This window comes from Oryctolagus cuniculus, chromosome 15 (assembly GCF_051225735.1).
Source record: "Oryctolagus cuniculus isolate XC-2025 breed Fujian yellow rabbit chromosome 15, ASM5122573v1, whole genome shotgun sequence".
Lineage (NCBI taxonomy): Eukaryota > Metazoa > Chordata > Mammalia > Lagomorpha > Leporidae > Oryctolagus > Oryctolagus cuniculus.
In genome coordinates, this window is record NC_142881.1 from 27592332 (window position 1) to 27609989 (window position 17658).

Sequence of the window (17658 nt, forward strand, 5' to 3'; positions counted from 1 at the left end):
GATCCAGCTCCTTACTAATGTACCTGGGAAAGCAATAGAAGATGGCCCAAGTACTTGGGCTCTTACACGCACATGAGAAACCCAGAAGAAGCTCCTGGCTCCTGGCTTCAGATCAGCCCAGCTGTGGCCCTTGAAGCCATTTGGGGAGTGAACCAGCAGATGGAAGACCTCTTTCTCTGTCTCTCCCTTTCTCTGTCTGTAATTCTGCTTCTCAAATAAATAAGTTTTTTTTTAAGTATATGATTGGGGCTGGTGTCATGGCACCGGTATCCCATATGGGCGCCGGGTTTTACCCAGTTGCTTTTCTTCCAGTCCAGCTCTCTGCTGTGGCCCTGGAGGGCAGTGGAGGATGGCCCAAGTGCTTGGACCCTGCATGCACATGGGAGACCAGGAAGAAGCACCTGGCTCCTGGCTTCAGATCGGTGCAGCTCTGGCCATGGTGGCCATTTGAGGGGTGAACCAACGGAAGGAAGACCTTTCTCTCTGTCTCTCTCTCACTGTCTAACTCTATCTGTCGAATAAAAAATGTATATGATTGTGCAGTAGAGGTGGAGAAGAGAGATGACAATTCCCTAGGCCCTCCTAAGCACTGACTAGCATCTTCCTCTGAGACTCCAACATGACAAACGTATTGTATTTCTACATCACCCTGGGGATAGAAAGATGAAGAAGACATGGCCTTGCATCTCTTAAATCCTAGTCTCAGCCGGTGCCGCGGCTCACTAGGCTAATCCTCCGCCTAGCGGCGCCGGCACACCGGGTTCTAGTCCCGGTTGGGGCGCCGGATTCTGTCCCGGTTGCCCCTCTTCCAGGCCAGCCCTCTGCTGTGGCCAGGGAGTGCAGTGGAGGATGGCCCAGGTGCTTGGGCCCTGCACCCCATGGGAGACCAGGAAAAGCACCTGGCTCCTGGCTCCTGCCATCGGATCAGCGCGGTGCGCCGGCCGCAGCGCGCCGGCCGCGGCGGCCATTGGAGGGTGAACCAATGGCAAAGGAAGACCTTTCTCTCTGTCTCTCTCTCTCTCTCACTGTCCACTCTGCCTGTCAAAATAAAAAAAAAAAAAAATCCTAGTCTCATAATGGACAACCAAGCTGATCCCTTTGACATTGCGGGAGGGGTAATTGAAGGCGTGCACAAGGAGGGTCATAAGAGCAAGAGGTTAGACCTCTCACTAACCTAGTACTTCAGGAAAAGATAATAAGGCCTGAGTAGAGCTTAGGAGGAAGGATGGGACATAGCAAGATAAAGATTGATTGAGGGACTGGCGTAAAGCTGCTGCCTGCAGTGCCATTATCCCATATGGGTGCCAGTTGAAGTCCTGGCTGCTCCTCTTCCAATCAAGCACTCTGCTATGGCCAGGAAAAGCAGTGAAGATGGCCCAAGTCCTTGGGCCCCTGCACCTGTGTGGGAAACCTGGAAGAAGCTCCTGGCTCCTGGCTTCAGATTGGCCCAGCTCCGACTGTTGCAGCCATTTGGGGAGTGAACCAGAGGATGGAAGACCTCCCTCTCTCTCTCCATATATATATATATATATATATATACACACACACACACATATATATATATACATACATACATATATATGTATGTATATATATATGCCTCTATGTAATTCTGCCTTTCAAATAGATAAATCTTTTTTTTTAATTATTGATGTCACAAAAAAGGCCATAGGTATGCAGGAAATCACCAGGGGATTTAGAATAAGACAAGGTCAGGTCCTGAAGGTTTAATATGCTGGGCTAGGGAACTTGACCTTTATCTTGAGAGCAATCAGGAGCCCCTGAAGGATTTTAAGCAGGGTCTATGAGTGGTTATATTTGCTTTCAAGGCATATTATGGGACTGGGTTTGAGGTTTTCAGGGGCACCTAACTCTACGTGTACCGTCGACGTGTGTCCTGTTCCTTTTGAGCAGTGAGGTCACACCTTGTTATCAGGAACACAGCCCTGTTGAAGCTGCCAGAGCACAGCCCAGGCCGGTGAGGGATGCAGACTGAGGAGCTGACATAATATGCTTCTGAAGAGCCCTAGCCTGAGCCCAGAGAGGCAGCAGGGGTTGGGAGACAGAACGAGGGTTACTTGTCCAAGGTCACTGGATAGTGGTGCGACTTTGTGGCAGAATTGGAATTCCACTTCAGCTCGTCTCATTCACAAAGCCACCTTTGGAGAAGAGCAGGGGAAGAAGGGGAGAGGAGGAGGGAATAGCAAAGTAAAGAGAGAGGTGTTAGGCAAAGAAGAGCCGAAAGAGAAATTAGTCTTTCAAGTGGCAGAGGAGGGAGGAGAGGGGCAAACAGCAAGAGCAAAGCGGCGGGGGGGGGGGGGGGGGAGCGAGAACGTGGGAGGATTGGAACGGAGACAAAAGGGAGAAAAGACAGACAGCGACAAGTGTAGAAAATCGGCGAAACTTGAGCGGCAGCGAAGTCTGAGCGCTGAGCCCCGGCGGCCCTGTGCGCCTTCCCACCTGGCGCCCCGGCAGCCCTCTCCCCCAGCACCGCTCCGCGTCGCTCGGGGCGGCGGCCCCACTCCGCCGCCAGCCAGCCCAGCTCCCCAGGGCTACCCAGACCTCTCTACCCCCGGCCCGCCCGGCTCCGCAGAAGCGTCCCGGCTGGAACGCGGTCCCGGCCACGTGGGGAGGGGAGTGGCCCAGTTGCTCAGGAGCGCTTCCAATTGGCGGGGAGGCGGGCTTCCTGGCGGCCCGCCGGCAGGACCCCTCCCCCGAAGGCGGGGCCTGAGGATTCACAGCTGGAAAGGGCGGAGCCCGGGCAGCGCAGCTGGAAAGGGGCGGGGCCTGAGGCGCGCGGCTAGCCGCGGCGGGCTGGGGGCGCCCTGGGCTGCCATAAAGTGAATGGGCGCCGGCGGGGGGTGGCAGTCCGCGGCGAGGCGCACTCACTCCCTCCGCGAATCTGGGAACGCCGGAGCCCAGCTGCGGCCCGGGAGCAGGGGGGCGGCCCCCACCCCGGCCGGGTGTCCGGCCCCTGGCCCCTGCCTGCCCTCCAGACCGCCGCCGCCGCCGCTGACGCCGCTGCTGTCGGGAGTCTGTCTGCTGCGGGACGCACTGTGAGTGCTTGGCCACGCGGGGGGCAGGGGCTCACCGGGCCGAGGGGCCACGGCCCGACTTTGGGACCCCCAGCATGGAGCCCACGGAGGCTGAACTCCGGGACCTGGAGAACAGGTCGACACTAGGAGGGCGGACCGCAGACCTGGGGCTTGGACTTGGGAAAAGGGAAACTCAGGGTGACGACCCCGGGGAACAGGGAAAGGGGAAGACTTCGGGGGATCCGGAACGAAGCTGGAACCCGGGCTCTGCGAGGCAGAGTAGAGAGTCTGGAAACCATTACCAGCGAGCACCCTGGAATTCGGGGGCACGGGGCAGGCGGCCGGGAGCGAAAGGGGCTGTAGAGGCCCTGGTTGCCGGGAGCCGGCTTCGGTCGCCCAGAACGGGGCCCGTTGGCGGCGCCCGACGCCCCTCGGCCCAGGTTCAAGCAGACTCCAGGCGCTGGGAGCAGGGGTGCGCCCGGTCGCACACGCACCTCTTCCCAGCTGCTCCACAGTTGGAACAGGAGCCGTGTTTTGAGAGCCCGGCCACGGGTCAGATGGCCGCTGTGCGGGCAGCAGGGCCAAGGCTGGGCAGCCCAAGTGACCAGGCAGCGGGTTTAGCTTGGGGTGTCAGAACCCAGATGAGTCCCAACCCGGGGCCGCCTGGAATCGGAAGGAATGTCCGCGGCGCATGGGGATAGCAGCTGACAGAGTGTCCGGGGTGGCAAAGTGGGTCTCTCCGGAGCAAGCGCCGTGTGCGGCAGCGGCGGACAGAATGTCCCTGGCCGGGTGGCCAACCCCCCGGCAGCGCCTGCCCAGCTGCTTCGTGTGTGCGATGTGTCGTCTGCGTCTGCTGGGGGTCACCTCAAATCCCAGCTCACACTTTGCAAACTTGTTTCTGTGCCTTTGGACGGTGGCGGTGCTGGGAGCAGGGAGTGAGAGTAAGGGCTACAAGCCCGGCCTTGGGGTCGGGTGGCACTGGGAGACAAACCCCATCTGACCCCAAGGCGAGCATCACTCTCCAGAATTGAGGAGAGAAGGCCAATGACGGGACGGCTAGAGGGAATCCAGACCAGGAAAGGAAGCACTCAAACACAAAGGGCGGTGGGAGACAGGGAGGAACCAGCACAAGTCCAGGACAGCCCCAGTTCCCTCACAAACTTAGAGGCAACCCCTAATTCCAGTTCAGCTGACCAGACACCCCCAGACTCCTCGCCTTCCCTGCAGGGGGCAGGAGCCCAGGCCAGAAGAGAAAAGTGCAGCCCTTTAGCAAAGCAAACCCTGTTTGCCTTGGGCATCCTCAGTGCCAGCAAACTCCCCGATGTGGCGGGGAGCTGGAGAGTAGGGAAGGAGAACATGGAATCCCGACTTTGGAGTCCAACCTGGGGCCCTGATGGCCCTTTAAGTCTGATTGGGAAGGATGTTTCAGTGCTACCCAAGCATCTGTTTGCTTTCTCTGTGGCTGGAGGAGGGTCCTGACACCTCCGGGTCCACACAAGGACCACTCCCCCTGACGCCAGCTCTCTAACCAGAGTCCAGTTAAACTTAAGCGCCTGGAGTAGTGAGGCTGCCGAGCCGATGGCAGTGAGCAGGACAGCCCAGCTGGGGACTGAGTGTTCCTGAGGACGAGTGCGAGGTGCTGTGTTCAGCAGTGTACAGCCTAAACAGTGGGTCTTCACTTTGCTCACTGTCCACCCATGAGCGACCTACACGCTCACTCCCCGCACTCCCGCCTCCACTCTTCAATTCTAACGTTTGCTTTGACGCCGGCTACTTGTTTCTCCACCTTTTTTTGTCCCTTGTCTGCTTCTGGTAAGTGTAGAGACCCACCTCAGTTAACTCCACCACATTCTGAGATGCTTTGCAGGGCTCGTGCTCCCATTGCCTTGGAAAAATCAGTGAAATTGTGGGTGAAATGAAGGGGTCTGGGGCAGGGAAAGATTAGGAAAGGTATTAGAATTTCCGGACTGCCTTGGCCAAAGTTCTGCTTTTGCCAGTAGAAGATGCCATCTTCATGAAGATGATTCGCAAACAAAGGACAGACCCTCTTCCCACCTTTGCAAAAAACAATGTATCTTAGCATGTGCCTGGTCAATGTATCTTAGCGTGTGCCTGGTCAATGTATCTTAGCGTGTGCCTGGTCACCGGCTCTTAGGAGAATATTAGGGGCCCAAAGGAGGAAGCAGGGGTTGCTGGAGAGAGCAAATTTCAAAGTTTCGGCCTCTGAAAGATGAGACAGGGTGGAAATCCACCAGATAATGAAATGTCTAGAAAAGCAGAAGACTTGCTTGCTCCTCAAATCCTGAAGCCGGAGATAAGGGGGCCTCTTCGAATGGGAGTGATGCCAGCTCTGAACGAACAGGAAAACATTCTGTGGCACACAGTGGGCAGCAAACTTGCAGAGCTCGTGTCCAGAGTGGGGGTTGAGGGAGGAAAGAGATGGAATCTTTCAGGGCTCTGGAGAACCTGTGTTTGTCAGAGTCACTGCTGGGGGTTGGGGAGAGGCCGGGAGAGTACAGCCCAGCCCTGGCTTCAAATCTCTCTTCCATTTGTAGAGCCCTGCCATGCAGGGCAGTTGTGAGAATTAAATGAAACCATGTATGTGAAAGTCCTTTGCAAAAGAGAAGCGCCTGAGCAATAAGAAACATTATTACTGGTGTTAGCCCTTCCTGCAGGTCCCTGTAACCACAGAATCTTTATTTGGAAAGGCCAGGTCTTGAGCCTTAAAACAGCCTGATCACATTCCCGATCCAGCCAAGGGAAGGATCTTAAGGACAGATGGACGCCCTATCCCAGGCTCCAGATGTCAGTCACCACTCCTGCCCCTAAGAGGAATTCTGGGGATCCCCCACAGCAAATACTTAGCCTGTCTACCAGACCAAAGATCTTGCTCTGTTCTCTGCCGGCCTCCTTCTCAGAGATGTGAATGCCGGCGCCGCACTCAGGTCCAGGAAGAGAGGGCAGGGCCGCAGGCTGGCGCGGAAGTATGCAGAGAGAAGGCCAGGCCTGTGCTGTCCTCTGAGCTCCGCTCGCTCTAAGGGACGCCTCCTAGAGTGCGGGGGAGGGGAAGGCAGCGAATCTGAAGGGTCCTGACCTTTGGGTACCTAGAGTGTCCAAGGTCACCAACAGGGACCCAAACAAGAGAAAAGAAAAGGAAGGCAGTGCTGGGGAGGGGGGTAGAGGAAGGGAGCTATAGAAAGATGGAAAGAAATGGCTTTCACAACTCCCCCCACCTCTTCCTATTCCTTCTTCTACCCCTGGCTCTCCTTTCCTATCTCCCCCTGCCACATGCATGCTGCTCACCATCGCCAAATAAAGATGGCAAGGGCGTTGCACTGTATGTCACTCTGCTACCTGCAAGCCTCCAGTGACTCCCACAAGTGGAACAAGGCATTAGGAGCGGGGTGGGAGGAGGGCAGAGTGGGAGTGGGAGGGGCAGAACCGTAGGCTGAAGTGGTCCATGTTCCTGATGTGGTGATGTCATTTGAAGACTGGATGGGGCATGGGGGTGTGCTTTACTTTTAAGTTAAAATAAGTGTGGCTAAAGTATGGACTAGTATACATAATCTGCTTGGATTTTGTCAAGCTGGAAACAAAGAAATTCCACAGATGTTTTCTTTTGCTGGTCTGAGGGGTTTCTGGATGGCAAAGCTGGAGACATGCTGGTCTAGCGTGTGCCGCATCTGAACCACCATCTCCTGTCCCTCCTCGGAGTCCTCTTCCTTCTGACCCTTTCCCCTCTGCTGCTCTCCCATTGCCCACACTCTGGCCATGCAAGGCTCCCGCACTGCCTCTGAACCTGCCAGCTCATTCTCAACCCTGCAGTGTTATTTGGAAAGCTCTGGCTCTTCTCTGCCACCTGAACTCCAGGGGCAGTTAGGTGCTTCCCTTCTCTGGGCTGCCAACACTTTGCCGTCAGTGGACGTGGCCTTCCAATCTCCCTGGATCTGAGAATCAGACCTATACAGTCCCTTTCCATCTCATGCTGTTTGCCTCCCCAGACCATAGGCTCCAAGAAGTTAGGGTCTGTGCTTTCCCATGTTGGGAGATCCTTCTGAGCACCCACTACTTGCTGAAGATAACAAACAAGGGAGCGAGGGCAGAGTGTGGGACCATTTCCCTGACTGTGACCTGAGTGCATCAAGTCATTGCTGCCGCCACCTGAGTCCCAGCTTTTGTCTCAGGGCAGAGAGGACGTCCATCTTCACGGGCTTCCCTTCCAAGTTCAGCAGATCCAAGTCTGGTTGCTCAGCCTCCCTACGGAACAGAGGCCACGTCCACTTAGGGGCCTCCCTTCAGTCTCCAGTTGATGGAAGAATCCATGCGACCTGGTTTCCACCTAGTCCCCACCTTGCTGCTTGCTAGGCTGAGTCACAACATCGCAGCTCCAGCCCTCCAGCCTTCTCCCCCATTCAGCCCTGGTCACAGAAAGGTTCTGTCCCATTGACGTTCCAGGCTGTGCCTCTTGCTCTAGGCACTAGCACTGCAGCCTACAGAGGTGCTCACCCTTTAGCCACCACCCCCCGGCTTCAGGACCTAAGTGGATCCCACAGCTGTCACCTTCTTGCCATGAGCTGTGTCCCTTAGAAACCACGGCTTCCCCACAGAGGCCTGTCTGGCCCCGGAAGCTGTTCTCCACCCTTACACATCCTGGATATTTTGTTCTTCCGCAGTGCAGTCTGTGGCAGGCTTCCCGTCATTCCAGCCTGTATGTCAGAATCACAGCACGCTCGCAGGCCCTCCAGTCTTCCTTGGCCTGGGACTGCTACCCCAACACCAATGGGACCTGGGCCAGGTCTCCCCAGCAGGGTGTGTCAGAAAGCCTGGGGACAACCAGACAGCCCCTCTCAGACCTGAACTTGCCCTCCCACCTACCCCCAGTATCACTCTTGACTCTCCTTGGCCTGACCTGGGATCGCCTACCAGCATCGACCAATCCTGTGACTTCGGGACCTACTGCTTGTCCCTCCTTAGCCCCCGAGGGAGGCGAAGTCCCTGGCCTCAGTCCCAACTCCCCAGCTTCCTGAGCTCCAGCAGTTTGGGGGAGCTTAATCCCCAGCCAGCCTGTCTCCAGCTCAGACTGCAGCCTGGCGCCCCCAGCTCCGCCTGGGCAGCCCACCCGGATGGGAGAGGGCTGGAGGCCTACGCCCCACCCTTCTCTTACTGCCTGCTGGCCCTGCACGTTCTTTCCTCTTTTCTTCAGGCTCAGCCCCGGCCCCTTCCTCTGCTGGTACCAACCCAGCCAAGAGCCTCAGGTTGTCATCCTTTCTTTGCCAGTCCCGGGTCCCCAGGGTGGCTGCCGGCTTGGGGTCCGCTTACCCTCCTGCCCAGGCCCCCATGTTGGATTCAGCGTGTTCCCAACTCATGTTGGTTGTGTTCAGTCTGCAAGGTGGCCTGCTCACCTTTACTCCCCAGGGAGGCGCTTCCCTGGAAGACACAGCGTCTGGGGACAAGAGCCCTGCAGCACGGCCAGAGGCCAGGGTAAGCTCTTTGGCTCCGACCCAGCCTCACCACTCAGCTCCGTGCCCAGCTCCTCCAAGGCACCGAGCAAACATGCGTTCAATGAACGAGGGAAACTCAGGTAGAGTTTCGCCCCTACCGATTTTTATATGGTATGTTTTCACTAAACCTTGCAATAATGCTGAAGGCACACAGAGGTGTGACTCTGAGCTCCCTTTTAGAGATGAATAAGCCCAGAGAGGTAAAGTCACTTGCCAGGGATACACAGCTCGGCAGTCAGGGAGCCACGATATGAACCCAGACCTTTTGACTCCAAACCTAATTCCTCTGGGCTCTCCCAGATTAGTTTCCTACGAGGGGCCCGGACACTTTGCATCCCCCTTACCGCCCAGTCAAGCTCTAATATTCTCATACGTCTCCCCACTCAGCCAAGCAGACTCTTCCAGCAGCCACTGGGTACAGCCTCCTTGGCCTCCCTATCCCCCAGAATCCTTAGCTCCGGGTCCCGAAGTTCAGAGGGGCCAGGGAGGGAAGAGGGGGAAGGGTACTGGTTAGCTCCAAAACAGCCTGACAGCTGTCCCTGTCACAAGAGAGGAGACTGTGACGGTGTGTGTCTGCCTGAATGTGGGAGCACATGTGTGGGAGAGTGTGTATTTGTGTGTCTCTAGCTCCAAGTCCAAGTGCTTATTATGTCTGCGCTGGAGCCGGCATGTGTCTGCACGTGTGTCTGTCCGTCTCTGGGAACACACGGTCCGCACTCTGCTTTCTCGGCCTCCTCTGACGCTGGCCCTTATCCCTCCTCACCCTGCCTCCCTCTGCTGAAAGAGAGGCTGAAACCAAGGCCCAGGTATGGAATGCCGGGGGCAGGGGTGGGTGGTGGGCCAGAGTGAGAGCAGCTGGAAAGGGTGAATGGTGACAGTGCGACTTAGCTTTCCCCACCGGCAAAGCCTCTCTTCCCAGCTCTGTGTTGTTCCTATGGCTTCTAGAAAAGTCAGGGGCATGTTTTGCATTACAAGGGAGTCTTGGGTGTGAAGCAAGGGCAGTCATCAGACCACCCCTTTCTCCAGCCCTTCCGTACTTTCTTCCCTCATCTCCCCTGATCTTTGGGAAGAACTGACAGTCAAGGTTGCCGCAGGTTCCTCCCAAGGGCGCCCCCTTTCCATCAGGGCTTTGCTGGACCACACTCGTCCAGTCCCAAGCCTCTGGCCCCTGGCCTCAGACCTGGAAAGGGAGGAATACTAAGCACACCTCCACTCCTGCCTGCCTTTCCCCCTTCCTTCCTGGCTCCCGCCAGCCCTGCCCCTCCAACCCCAGTCAAAGGCCGGAGATCTGCCTGTAGGAAGAGCAAGGACTGTTTTCCAACCTCCCGCCTTGACCTCTTTCCACCCCCAACCTGGCTCAAAAGGTGGGAGGTGCACAGCTGTGCTTTCTGAGCCGGGTGAAGGGGGCATTACCATGTGCAAACACAGGCTGCTGCCCATCTGCACCCCCCGAGAAAGGCTCCTAATAAATTCAGAGCAGCCAAGTGACACACATCTCAATCTAGGCTAAGCCGCCACATTAATGCCACCGCGCAGCCTGCAGTAAGCCCTTGTTAATGGGGAGGGTGTGTCAGGCAGAGAGACCCCTCCCACCCAGGGCTCCCCACTCCCTGGTCCCTGGCCTCCTTCTGCTCTGACCCACAAGCAGCCAGGTCCCTGGAGAGCCAGCAGGGGAGTCCTGGCGGGGGACTCAGGCGGGCTTGTGGGCAGTACCAGGTTAGGTCTGTGATAGGGAATATGGGTGGGGAGGGGGCTTTCAGAAGCTCATGCCTGCTGCTCGGAGTCGATAGAGATGGACCGGCAACCCATGGGGCGTGCAGGGTGTGTCCAGCAGCCCTAAGAGCAGATGGGGCCCAGGCACCTGGTGGCTTTAGAACTTTTTTTTCAAATGCAGTCTCCCCAGAAATCGTAAAGTAGACTAAAACAGAGCTGCCCTAGTTTGAAGCAGACCAAGCAAGGCCAGGCTAGAGTCCTAGCTGAGTCCCTGAAGGGGTTTCTGGAGAGGGCCACAAGAGACACAGCTTAACAGAGGTTCCGGCTGTGCCCAGGTGTGACCGCTGGGGGCCTGCGCCAGTCTGTGGGGACACCATGCACGCGCAGAGAAGGAGCTGCGGTGCTTGGGGGTGTGGTAGATGCTGTGCAAGTGTGGTGGCAGAACACCAGCTGTGCACCAGGCACTGGTCTAGGTGCCCAGCTGTTAACACAGGCGAGTCTGGCGCATATGTCTATGCGTAAAACCACTCGGTGGGCACCTTTCCCCCATTCTGTCCTAGGACCCACCGCGGTCGGAAACCCGCTGCCAATAATGGGGTGAGTCTGTCACTCTCCACCCCCATTAACCAGGTCGTGTCGTCTCTTCCTTCCAGAGCCCTCCATGGAGTTCGGTCTGCTCAGCGAGGCGGAGGCCCGGAGCCCTGCCTTGTCGCTGTCCGACGCGGGCACTCCCCACCCCCCACTCCCAGAACACGGCTGCAAAGGCCAGGAGCACAGCGGTGAGGGCGCCCCCTTCTGGAGGTGGAGGAGATAGCAGCTCAATCCCTACTTGGGGTGGGACGGGGGTGGCCTCAAGGGAGGGAGCGAACTGGCCCTTGGGCAAGTCCCGGAGAACCCTGGGCGCCCTGTGACCTGCTCCCACCCTGGCCCCCAGACTCGGAGAAGGCCTCGGCATCGCTGCCAGGCGGCTCCCCCGAGGACGGCTCGCTGAAGAAGAAGCAGCGGCGGCAGCGCACGCACTTCACCAGCCAGCAGCTGCAAGAGCTGGAGGCCACCTTCCAAAGGAACCGCTACCCCGACATGAGCACGCGCGAGGAGATCGCCGTGTGGACCAACCTCACCGAGGCCCGCGTGCGGGTATGGCCCTCCCCGCCCCGCGACCCTCACCCGCCGGGGCCTCCCAGCGCTGGCCCCTGCCTGCCTGCCTCGGGCGCAAGACCCGACGACTCCCGTCTGCTGCGTGCGCTCGCCAACCTCCGGGCTCCGCCCCCTGTCCCCCACCCCGCTGCCCACGGCCGCGGCTCTCAGGCTACTCCCACCCCGCCCCCGGCTCCATGCGTTCCCCCAACCCCGTCTCCGGCCACTTGGCCTGGGACCCGGGTCTGGGTGCCGCGCTCGCCCGCCGCTGGGGCCCGGGCCCCCTGACAGCCTCTGTCCCGCGCCCGCAGGTGTGGTTCAAGAACCGGCGCGCCAAGTGGCGGAAGCGCGAGCGCAGCCAGCAGGCCGAGCTGTGCAAGGGCGGCTTCGCGGCGCCGCTCGGAGGGCTGGTGCCGCCCTACGAGGAGGTGTATCCCGGCTACTCGTATGGCAACTGGCCGCCCAAGGCGCTCGCCCCGCCGCTCGCCGCCAAGACCTTCCCGTTCGCCTTCAACTCGGTCAACGTGGGGCCTCTGGCCTCGCAGCCCGTCTTCTCGCCACCCAGCTCCATCGCCGCCTCCATGGTGCCCTCGGCCGCAGCCGCCCCCGGCACGGTGCCTGGACCCGGGGCCCTACAGGGCCTGGGCGGGGGCCCTCCTGGGCTGGCTCCGGCCGCCGTGTCCTCGGGGGCCGTGTCCTGCCCGTACGCCTCGGCCGCCGCAGCCGCCGCTGCAGCCGCCTCCTCCCCCTACGTCTATCGGGACCCGTGTAACTCGAGCCTGGCCAGCCTGCGGCTCAAAGCCAAACAGCACGCCTCGTTCAGCTACCCCGCGGTGCCCGGGCCGCCCCCCGCCGCCAACCTCAGCCCGTGCCAGTACGCTGTGGAACGGCCCGTATGAGCGGCGGGCTGTGGACCGTCTTCGAGGGCGGGGGCGATCGTTCGCAGCCTCCCCGGACTGGGGTCTCATCCAGGCTGGCTTGCCCCCGCTCCAGGGTCGGACAGGGATGCTTGGGCAGCTGGGGGGGGGGGGGGCGGCCGGCTCAGGAGAGGGCCTTCCCCTCCCAGCCCTGAGGGGTGCACTGGGCCCTACACACAGACCGCGCCCCTGGGACTATGGCCAGGGACAGGGACCAGCTCCCCGGGGGCCAGCGCACCCTTGGCCCATCCCGCCTTCTCCAGACTCCCCCTCCCCAGTTTTCAAAGATAAATGAAATAAACGTGCGCGGACTGTCGAAGGCCTGATGATTCAGAGTCGCGGTTGAGCCCTCTTTCCCGTCATCCTTCCCGACTGTCTAGGAGAGAGCTGGATGTACAGGAATGAGGTGAGGGTTCAGACTTACAGGGAGCCAGTGCCCCCCCCCCCATCCCTTTGCTCCAGGACTGGGGAGCCCAGGAACCCGGGGATTCCAGGAGCAACCGGGCGCGCGCAGGCGTGGAGGCCCGGCTGCTTGGCTGGCGTCGGCCAAAGGCGGTGCCGCGACGCCACCTCGTGGTCTCAGGGAGGATAGCTGGCAGGTGGGGGGTCTCGAACGCCTGCTTGCCCGCGTCAATTCTGCAACTTAGGAAAACCTGACTTGAGATAAGGTACTCGGCCTTTCTGCACCTGTTTCTCACTGTTCCTATGAGGGGCTTGCGCCTCTAACAGCAATAAAATTCTGGTCTGTGATGGACATTTATGAAGCGCCTATACGGCCTAGGATTCTTATTGAGCGTCTGTGTGCCTCTCCTCCTTCCACACACCCAGGATTCTCCCCTGCGGATCACTCCACTGCCAGCAGCCTTCTCTTGGCACAGCAGTCCCCAAATCTTTCCCTAGATCTCCGAACCCCCAAAACCCGGTTGAAATATTTAATTAAAAAAATAGATCGGGAGGAAGAAAGGTTCCTGGGTAGAAATATAAATAACTCAGTTCCTGAAGACCTTCCTCAGCCCCATCCCATCCCAGGGTCTGCTTGGCCTTCACATTAAAAACAGAAACACCAACGTACCAGGCCACAACCCCACCCCAGCCGGGACACTTCTTGCCTGTTACCACTTCCGGCCACCTGGGGGCACACATGAAACCATGCAGGTAAGGCGCCCTAATCATTCTCCCAGACCTAAGCCCAGCCCCTCAGTGCCCTGAGGAAGAGAGATCCTGGGGCTCCTTCTCTCCAACCCTTCACTGGCTCTTGGCCTTCGCTGTGACCTTGGGCCTGATGTAGGTTTGGCGGAAGAAGTGGGCAAAGAGGATGAAATAGGTCGTATACAGAACGAGGGACCAGAAGAAGTGTTCGGCTGTGGTGTGGCATCCCCGTTCCTGCCTCCAGGTGTAGGACAGCAAGCCAACAATGGTGCCCACGATCATCTGCAGGATCTGCAGGCTGGTGATGAGCATGGGGAGCAGCCTGGGGGACTTCACCTTGGCAGCCTTCAGCGTGTAGTAGGTGTACATGACAGCGTGCACACCGAAGTTCATGGTCATGAACCAGCCGCCCGAAGGCACTTTGTTCTTGTAGCTGAAGCTTGTGAACACCAGCACCGTGCTGTGGTGGTACCAGTGCACGAAGATGAGTGGCCGCTTTCGCAGGATGATGAAGGCCGTGTCCCCTGGGAGATGGGGAGTCTTAGCTGGCGGGGAGGGGGCTTCTGGGGCAGAGCATCTGAAGAGGGGCTTGGGGGAAGGGACTCTTCAAAGGCTGTGGGAGGAGGGAGGCAGTCCACAGGGCACCAGAGAGACAAAACCTTACCACTCACCGAGCTCAACGATCTTGCTGAGAAGAAAGAGGCAGGACCAGAACTTGATGGTGGAATGCTCGATGTAGTCGCTGAAGCACACGGTTTGCTTTAGGCCCCCCCTGAGCAGCACGGTCCCCATGTAGCCCCAGGTCCTCACTGCTCCCAGGACACTGCAGTGGGGCAGAGGAAGAGGGCGTAAGGGCCATGCCCAGGCACGAGTTCACCCTCTCTGCCCCGGCCTGACCCGGGGGCTAAGTCCCAAACTCCACCACCCTTCCCACAGCCCCTGAGGTTCTGGGGCCTATGTGGCAGGGCCGGCCAGTCGTCTCGAGGACCTGAGGGCTGGGGGAGGGCAGGGCATGCCGGAGGATGGACCTGGAAGCTGAGTTAGAGGCTGGTAGGAGTCTGCGAGGACGTGAGGCTCAGGATGAGAAAGATGGAAGGAGTCTGGGGGAGAAGACATGGGGGGAGGAGCTGGGGAAGTTCTTCAGGGAGGGTGTCAGAGGCTGGAGAACTTTGCCGGAAGTGCAGACTCCGTGAACTCCAAGGGGGTGGAGCAGAAAGACTGCCCGATGAGACTGGGACTGGGGCGAGGGTTTCCAGGCACGGCGGGGATCAACACAGTGGAGGCGAGCTGTAAGGACTCCAACAGGTCTACGGGCTAAGCAGAGGCAGGGGGGGTTGGGGGTGCTTGGGGACGTCTCACCTGAAGACAGCGAGGCAGAAGGACCAGAGCATGAGAGGCCACTGCAGACTGAAGCCCTTGCGTGCCCTCATGTAGTTCTGTCCCACGACGATGAGCAGCAGGTAGATGAGAGCGATGAGGAAGGAGGCGGTCCTGGCCAGGAGAAGGCAGAAGGGGATGGGCTTAGGCGGGTGCTGCTTGAGTGATGGCCACTTATGCTTCCAGGGCAGTGCTCAGCAGTTGAAAGCCCAGCTCTGACGCTTACTGGCTACAAGCGCCCTTTTGGTTTCTTGGCCTTCCTCATTTGCATAGTGAGAAGATGACTCCACTGCTGGCAGTGTCAACGTGTGCAGTACCTATCACAGGGCTGGGGCTATGTCCAAGATTTCTGTGATTACTGCTATCTCAGCGGAGCTGGGGGTGGGTGATGATTGACTGACCCATGCCTAGAATCTACCCAGGGTTGTGATGTAAGAATGGGGCAATAGCTCCTGCCTGGTTGGGTCATGGCAAATTGGCTGGAGCACAAAGTCACCCACAAACACCTCTTCACGGCTTCACAGCTAAGCCAGGGAGCACGAGGAAGGCTTGGAAGAGCTCCCTGACCTCCGCTGCCCCCTTCTCCGCAGCAGGCGCGATGGGGCATTTGGAAACAAGGGGATGCTTGTGCTGCCCGGGCAGCTGTGGTCACCGGCAGGAGGCGCCTGCGGACGCGCACGGCCACTCCAGCAGGGGTTCACGTCACCCTCGCCCCTCAGCCGCGGCGTTCTCCTTGGTTTCTGGCTACTCCTACGTCTCTCTCCCCGTCCTCTTATTTCTGCCCTGATTTCTTTGTGGTCCCACACTACCTGGACCTTGGAGCACGGCGGTGTGGAGCCGGCACCGGGGAGTCCTGTGCCTTTCCTCTTCAGAAAATCACTGGGAGTCTTCAGCCCCTTCTTTCCCTCCCCTCAAATGAGTGGCCACTCATTCCCCAAAGCAGTGAGCGCTGCCCGGCCCCTAGCAAGCCCCTTTTCCCTCCCTCCCCAGGTCTCACCAGTACTCTTCCAAAAAGGGTCTCATGTCCTGGGACATCTCGAAATCATAGGGCTGGAGCAGTTGCCTCACTTCGTTTGACACGTTCATGGCTGTGACCATTTCCTTCTGCAGCCGTCAAAGTTCGGCGCTTGGGTCGTGGGAGGGCTGGGCAAGAGCCTGGGGGACCCAGGGCCGGGTGGATCTCAGAGCAGGTCAGAACAGACCCAGGACGGAAGGGGTCCCTGAGCAAGGCGAAGAGGGCGTCGGGTCCGGGCACGTGTGCTTCAGTCCAGCCGGCTTCCTGCGCCGCTGCCACCGCGTAATTTAACGCGGAATTGCAAGGCGGCGGGTGGCTGGGGGCAGCCCCCGCCCCGCGACCGATCACAAATCAATCTGAACCAAGACACGCCCCTGTCCCGCATCCCGCTCTGATTGGTCGTTTTCAAGGGTCCTTTCCGAAGGCGCCTCGAAGCCCCGCCTATGACCCTATTGCAGCTCCCTCGCCCCGCCCACTTTCCCCGCAGGTCTCCCCCAACACCGCCGCCTGGGGCTTAGCTCGGACCCTGCAGCCTAGCAGGTTACCCAGACCGACCTGTCTTCCCCCAGCCCTGCCGACTGTAGTCGTTGCCTCAGTGTGCTTCAGTCCTGACCTGCTTGGCACTGCGGAGAGAGTGGAGGTGCGCTCAGTCTCCGGATGGGGCCTCAGCTTGCAGGCTCCCGGAGGTCCTGGGAAACTAGGAAGACCTGAAGTCCCTTCTGCCTCCTAGTTTGCAGTCTGCAGCTGTGGGTGGAGATGAATTTTATGGCTGAGGATGTTGATGTTGACGTTCGGGAAGGTGGTTGTTGAGGCTTCTTTATAGTTTCCTGAATGCCTGAACTGCTCCAGTCTGGCACCCAGGAATAACCTTGGTGAAGAAATAGGGTCACCCTCCAGGCTTCAGGGATTCTTGTCCAGCTTTGCTAGAGATCTGCTGTGCTTTAAGGAGGGGACTATCCAGCGCATCTCCCCGAGGCCTGTTGCTATCTCCTCCCAGTCTTGCTAACCTGATCAAAGAAGTGTTTAAAAATGTTTAAGGCAGGGCCAGCGCTGTGCCGTATGGGGTAAAACCACTGGGCACTAGTTTGGGTCCTGGCTGCTCCACTTCCCATGCAGCTCTCTATGGCCTGCGGAAGCAGTGGAAGATGGTCCAAGTCCTTGGGCCCCTGCACCCGTGTGGGAGACCTGGAAGAAGCTCCTGGCTCCTGGCTTTGGATTGGCACAGCTCTGACTGTTGCAGCCATCTGGGGAATGAACCAGAGGATAGAAGTCCTTGCTCTTTTCCTCTCTCTCTGTAACTCTGCCTTTCAAATAAATAAACAAACACATCTTTAAAAAAATGTGGGTATAAATGGCTGTGGTCCCTCAAACCCACAGGCTTCAGAGCAAGGGATCCAGGCAGGACTCTCAGCTCCATCGCCCGAGCCTCAGACACTGCCCATTGGGTGGAGTGGGAAGTCTTGTCCACACCAGCCAGCTTAAGGACTTGAAATGCCTCCTCACCTCTCACTTGATTACCACAGCCACCACTGCTGTCACGCTAACTGATTGTACCATCTCCTTCTCTAAAGACAGTGCTTCTCCTTTGTTGCACTGGAATCAAAAGAACTCCCAAACCCGGCTCAACCCGAAAGGTGCCGGCTCCTTAGGTAGTCTTAGACCAAACTTTGTTGAAGACCACCACTTTCTGTTTCCTTGTTCGGAAGACAGTTCTAAAACCTAGACTGTTTCATGCAGCTTTCCTGCTGAAAACTCTTCAGTGGCTTTTGATTGCCCAGCACATAGCTTGACACTCAGAAGTTTGGCAGATCAAT

The 17658-nt window shown here is 58.5% G+C and overlaps 2 protein-coding genes across 2 annotated transcripts; one reads left to right on the forward strand and one right to left on the reverse strand.

The window, feature by feature from the left end:
• The first annotated feature begins 2791 nt into the window (after positions 1-2791).
• Positions 2792-13074, forward strand: PITX3 (paired like homeodomain 3). The gene is made up of 4 exons (XM_008270401.5): positions 2792-3056; positions 10903-11028; positions 11184-11386; positions 11698-13074. Exons 2-4 carry the CDS (start codon positions 10911-10913, stop codon positions 12283-12285), a joined length of 909 nt encoding a protein of 302 aa, XP_008268623.1. The 5' UTR covers positions 2792-3056; positions 10903-10910; the 3' UTR covers positions 12286-13074.
• Positions 13075-13221: 147 nt separating this feature from the next.
• On the reverse strand, positions 13222-16270 carry ELOVL3 (ELOVL fatty acid elongase 3). The gene is made up of 4 exons (XM_051824137.3): positions 15827-16270; positions 14812-14943; positions 14124-14275; positions 13222-13976 (listed from the first exon to the last, which is right to left on the reverse strand). The coding sequence occupies exons 1-4, from the start codon at positions 15925-15927 to the stop codon at positions 13549-13551; spliced, it is 813 nt and encodes a 270-aa protein (XP_051680097.1). The 5' UTR covers positions 15928-16270; the 3' UTR covers positions 13222-13548.
• Positions 16271-17658: the final 1388 nt, after the last annotated feature.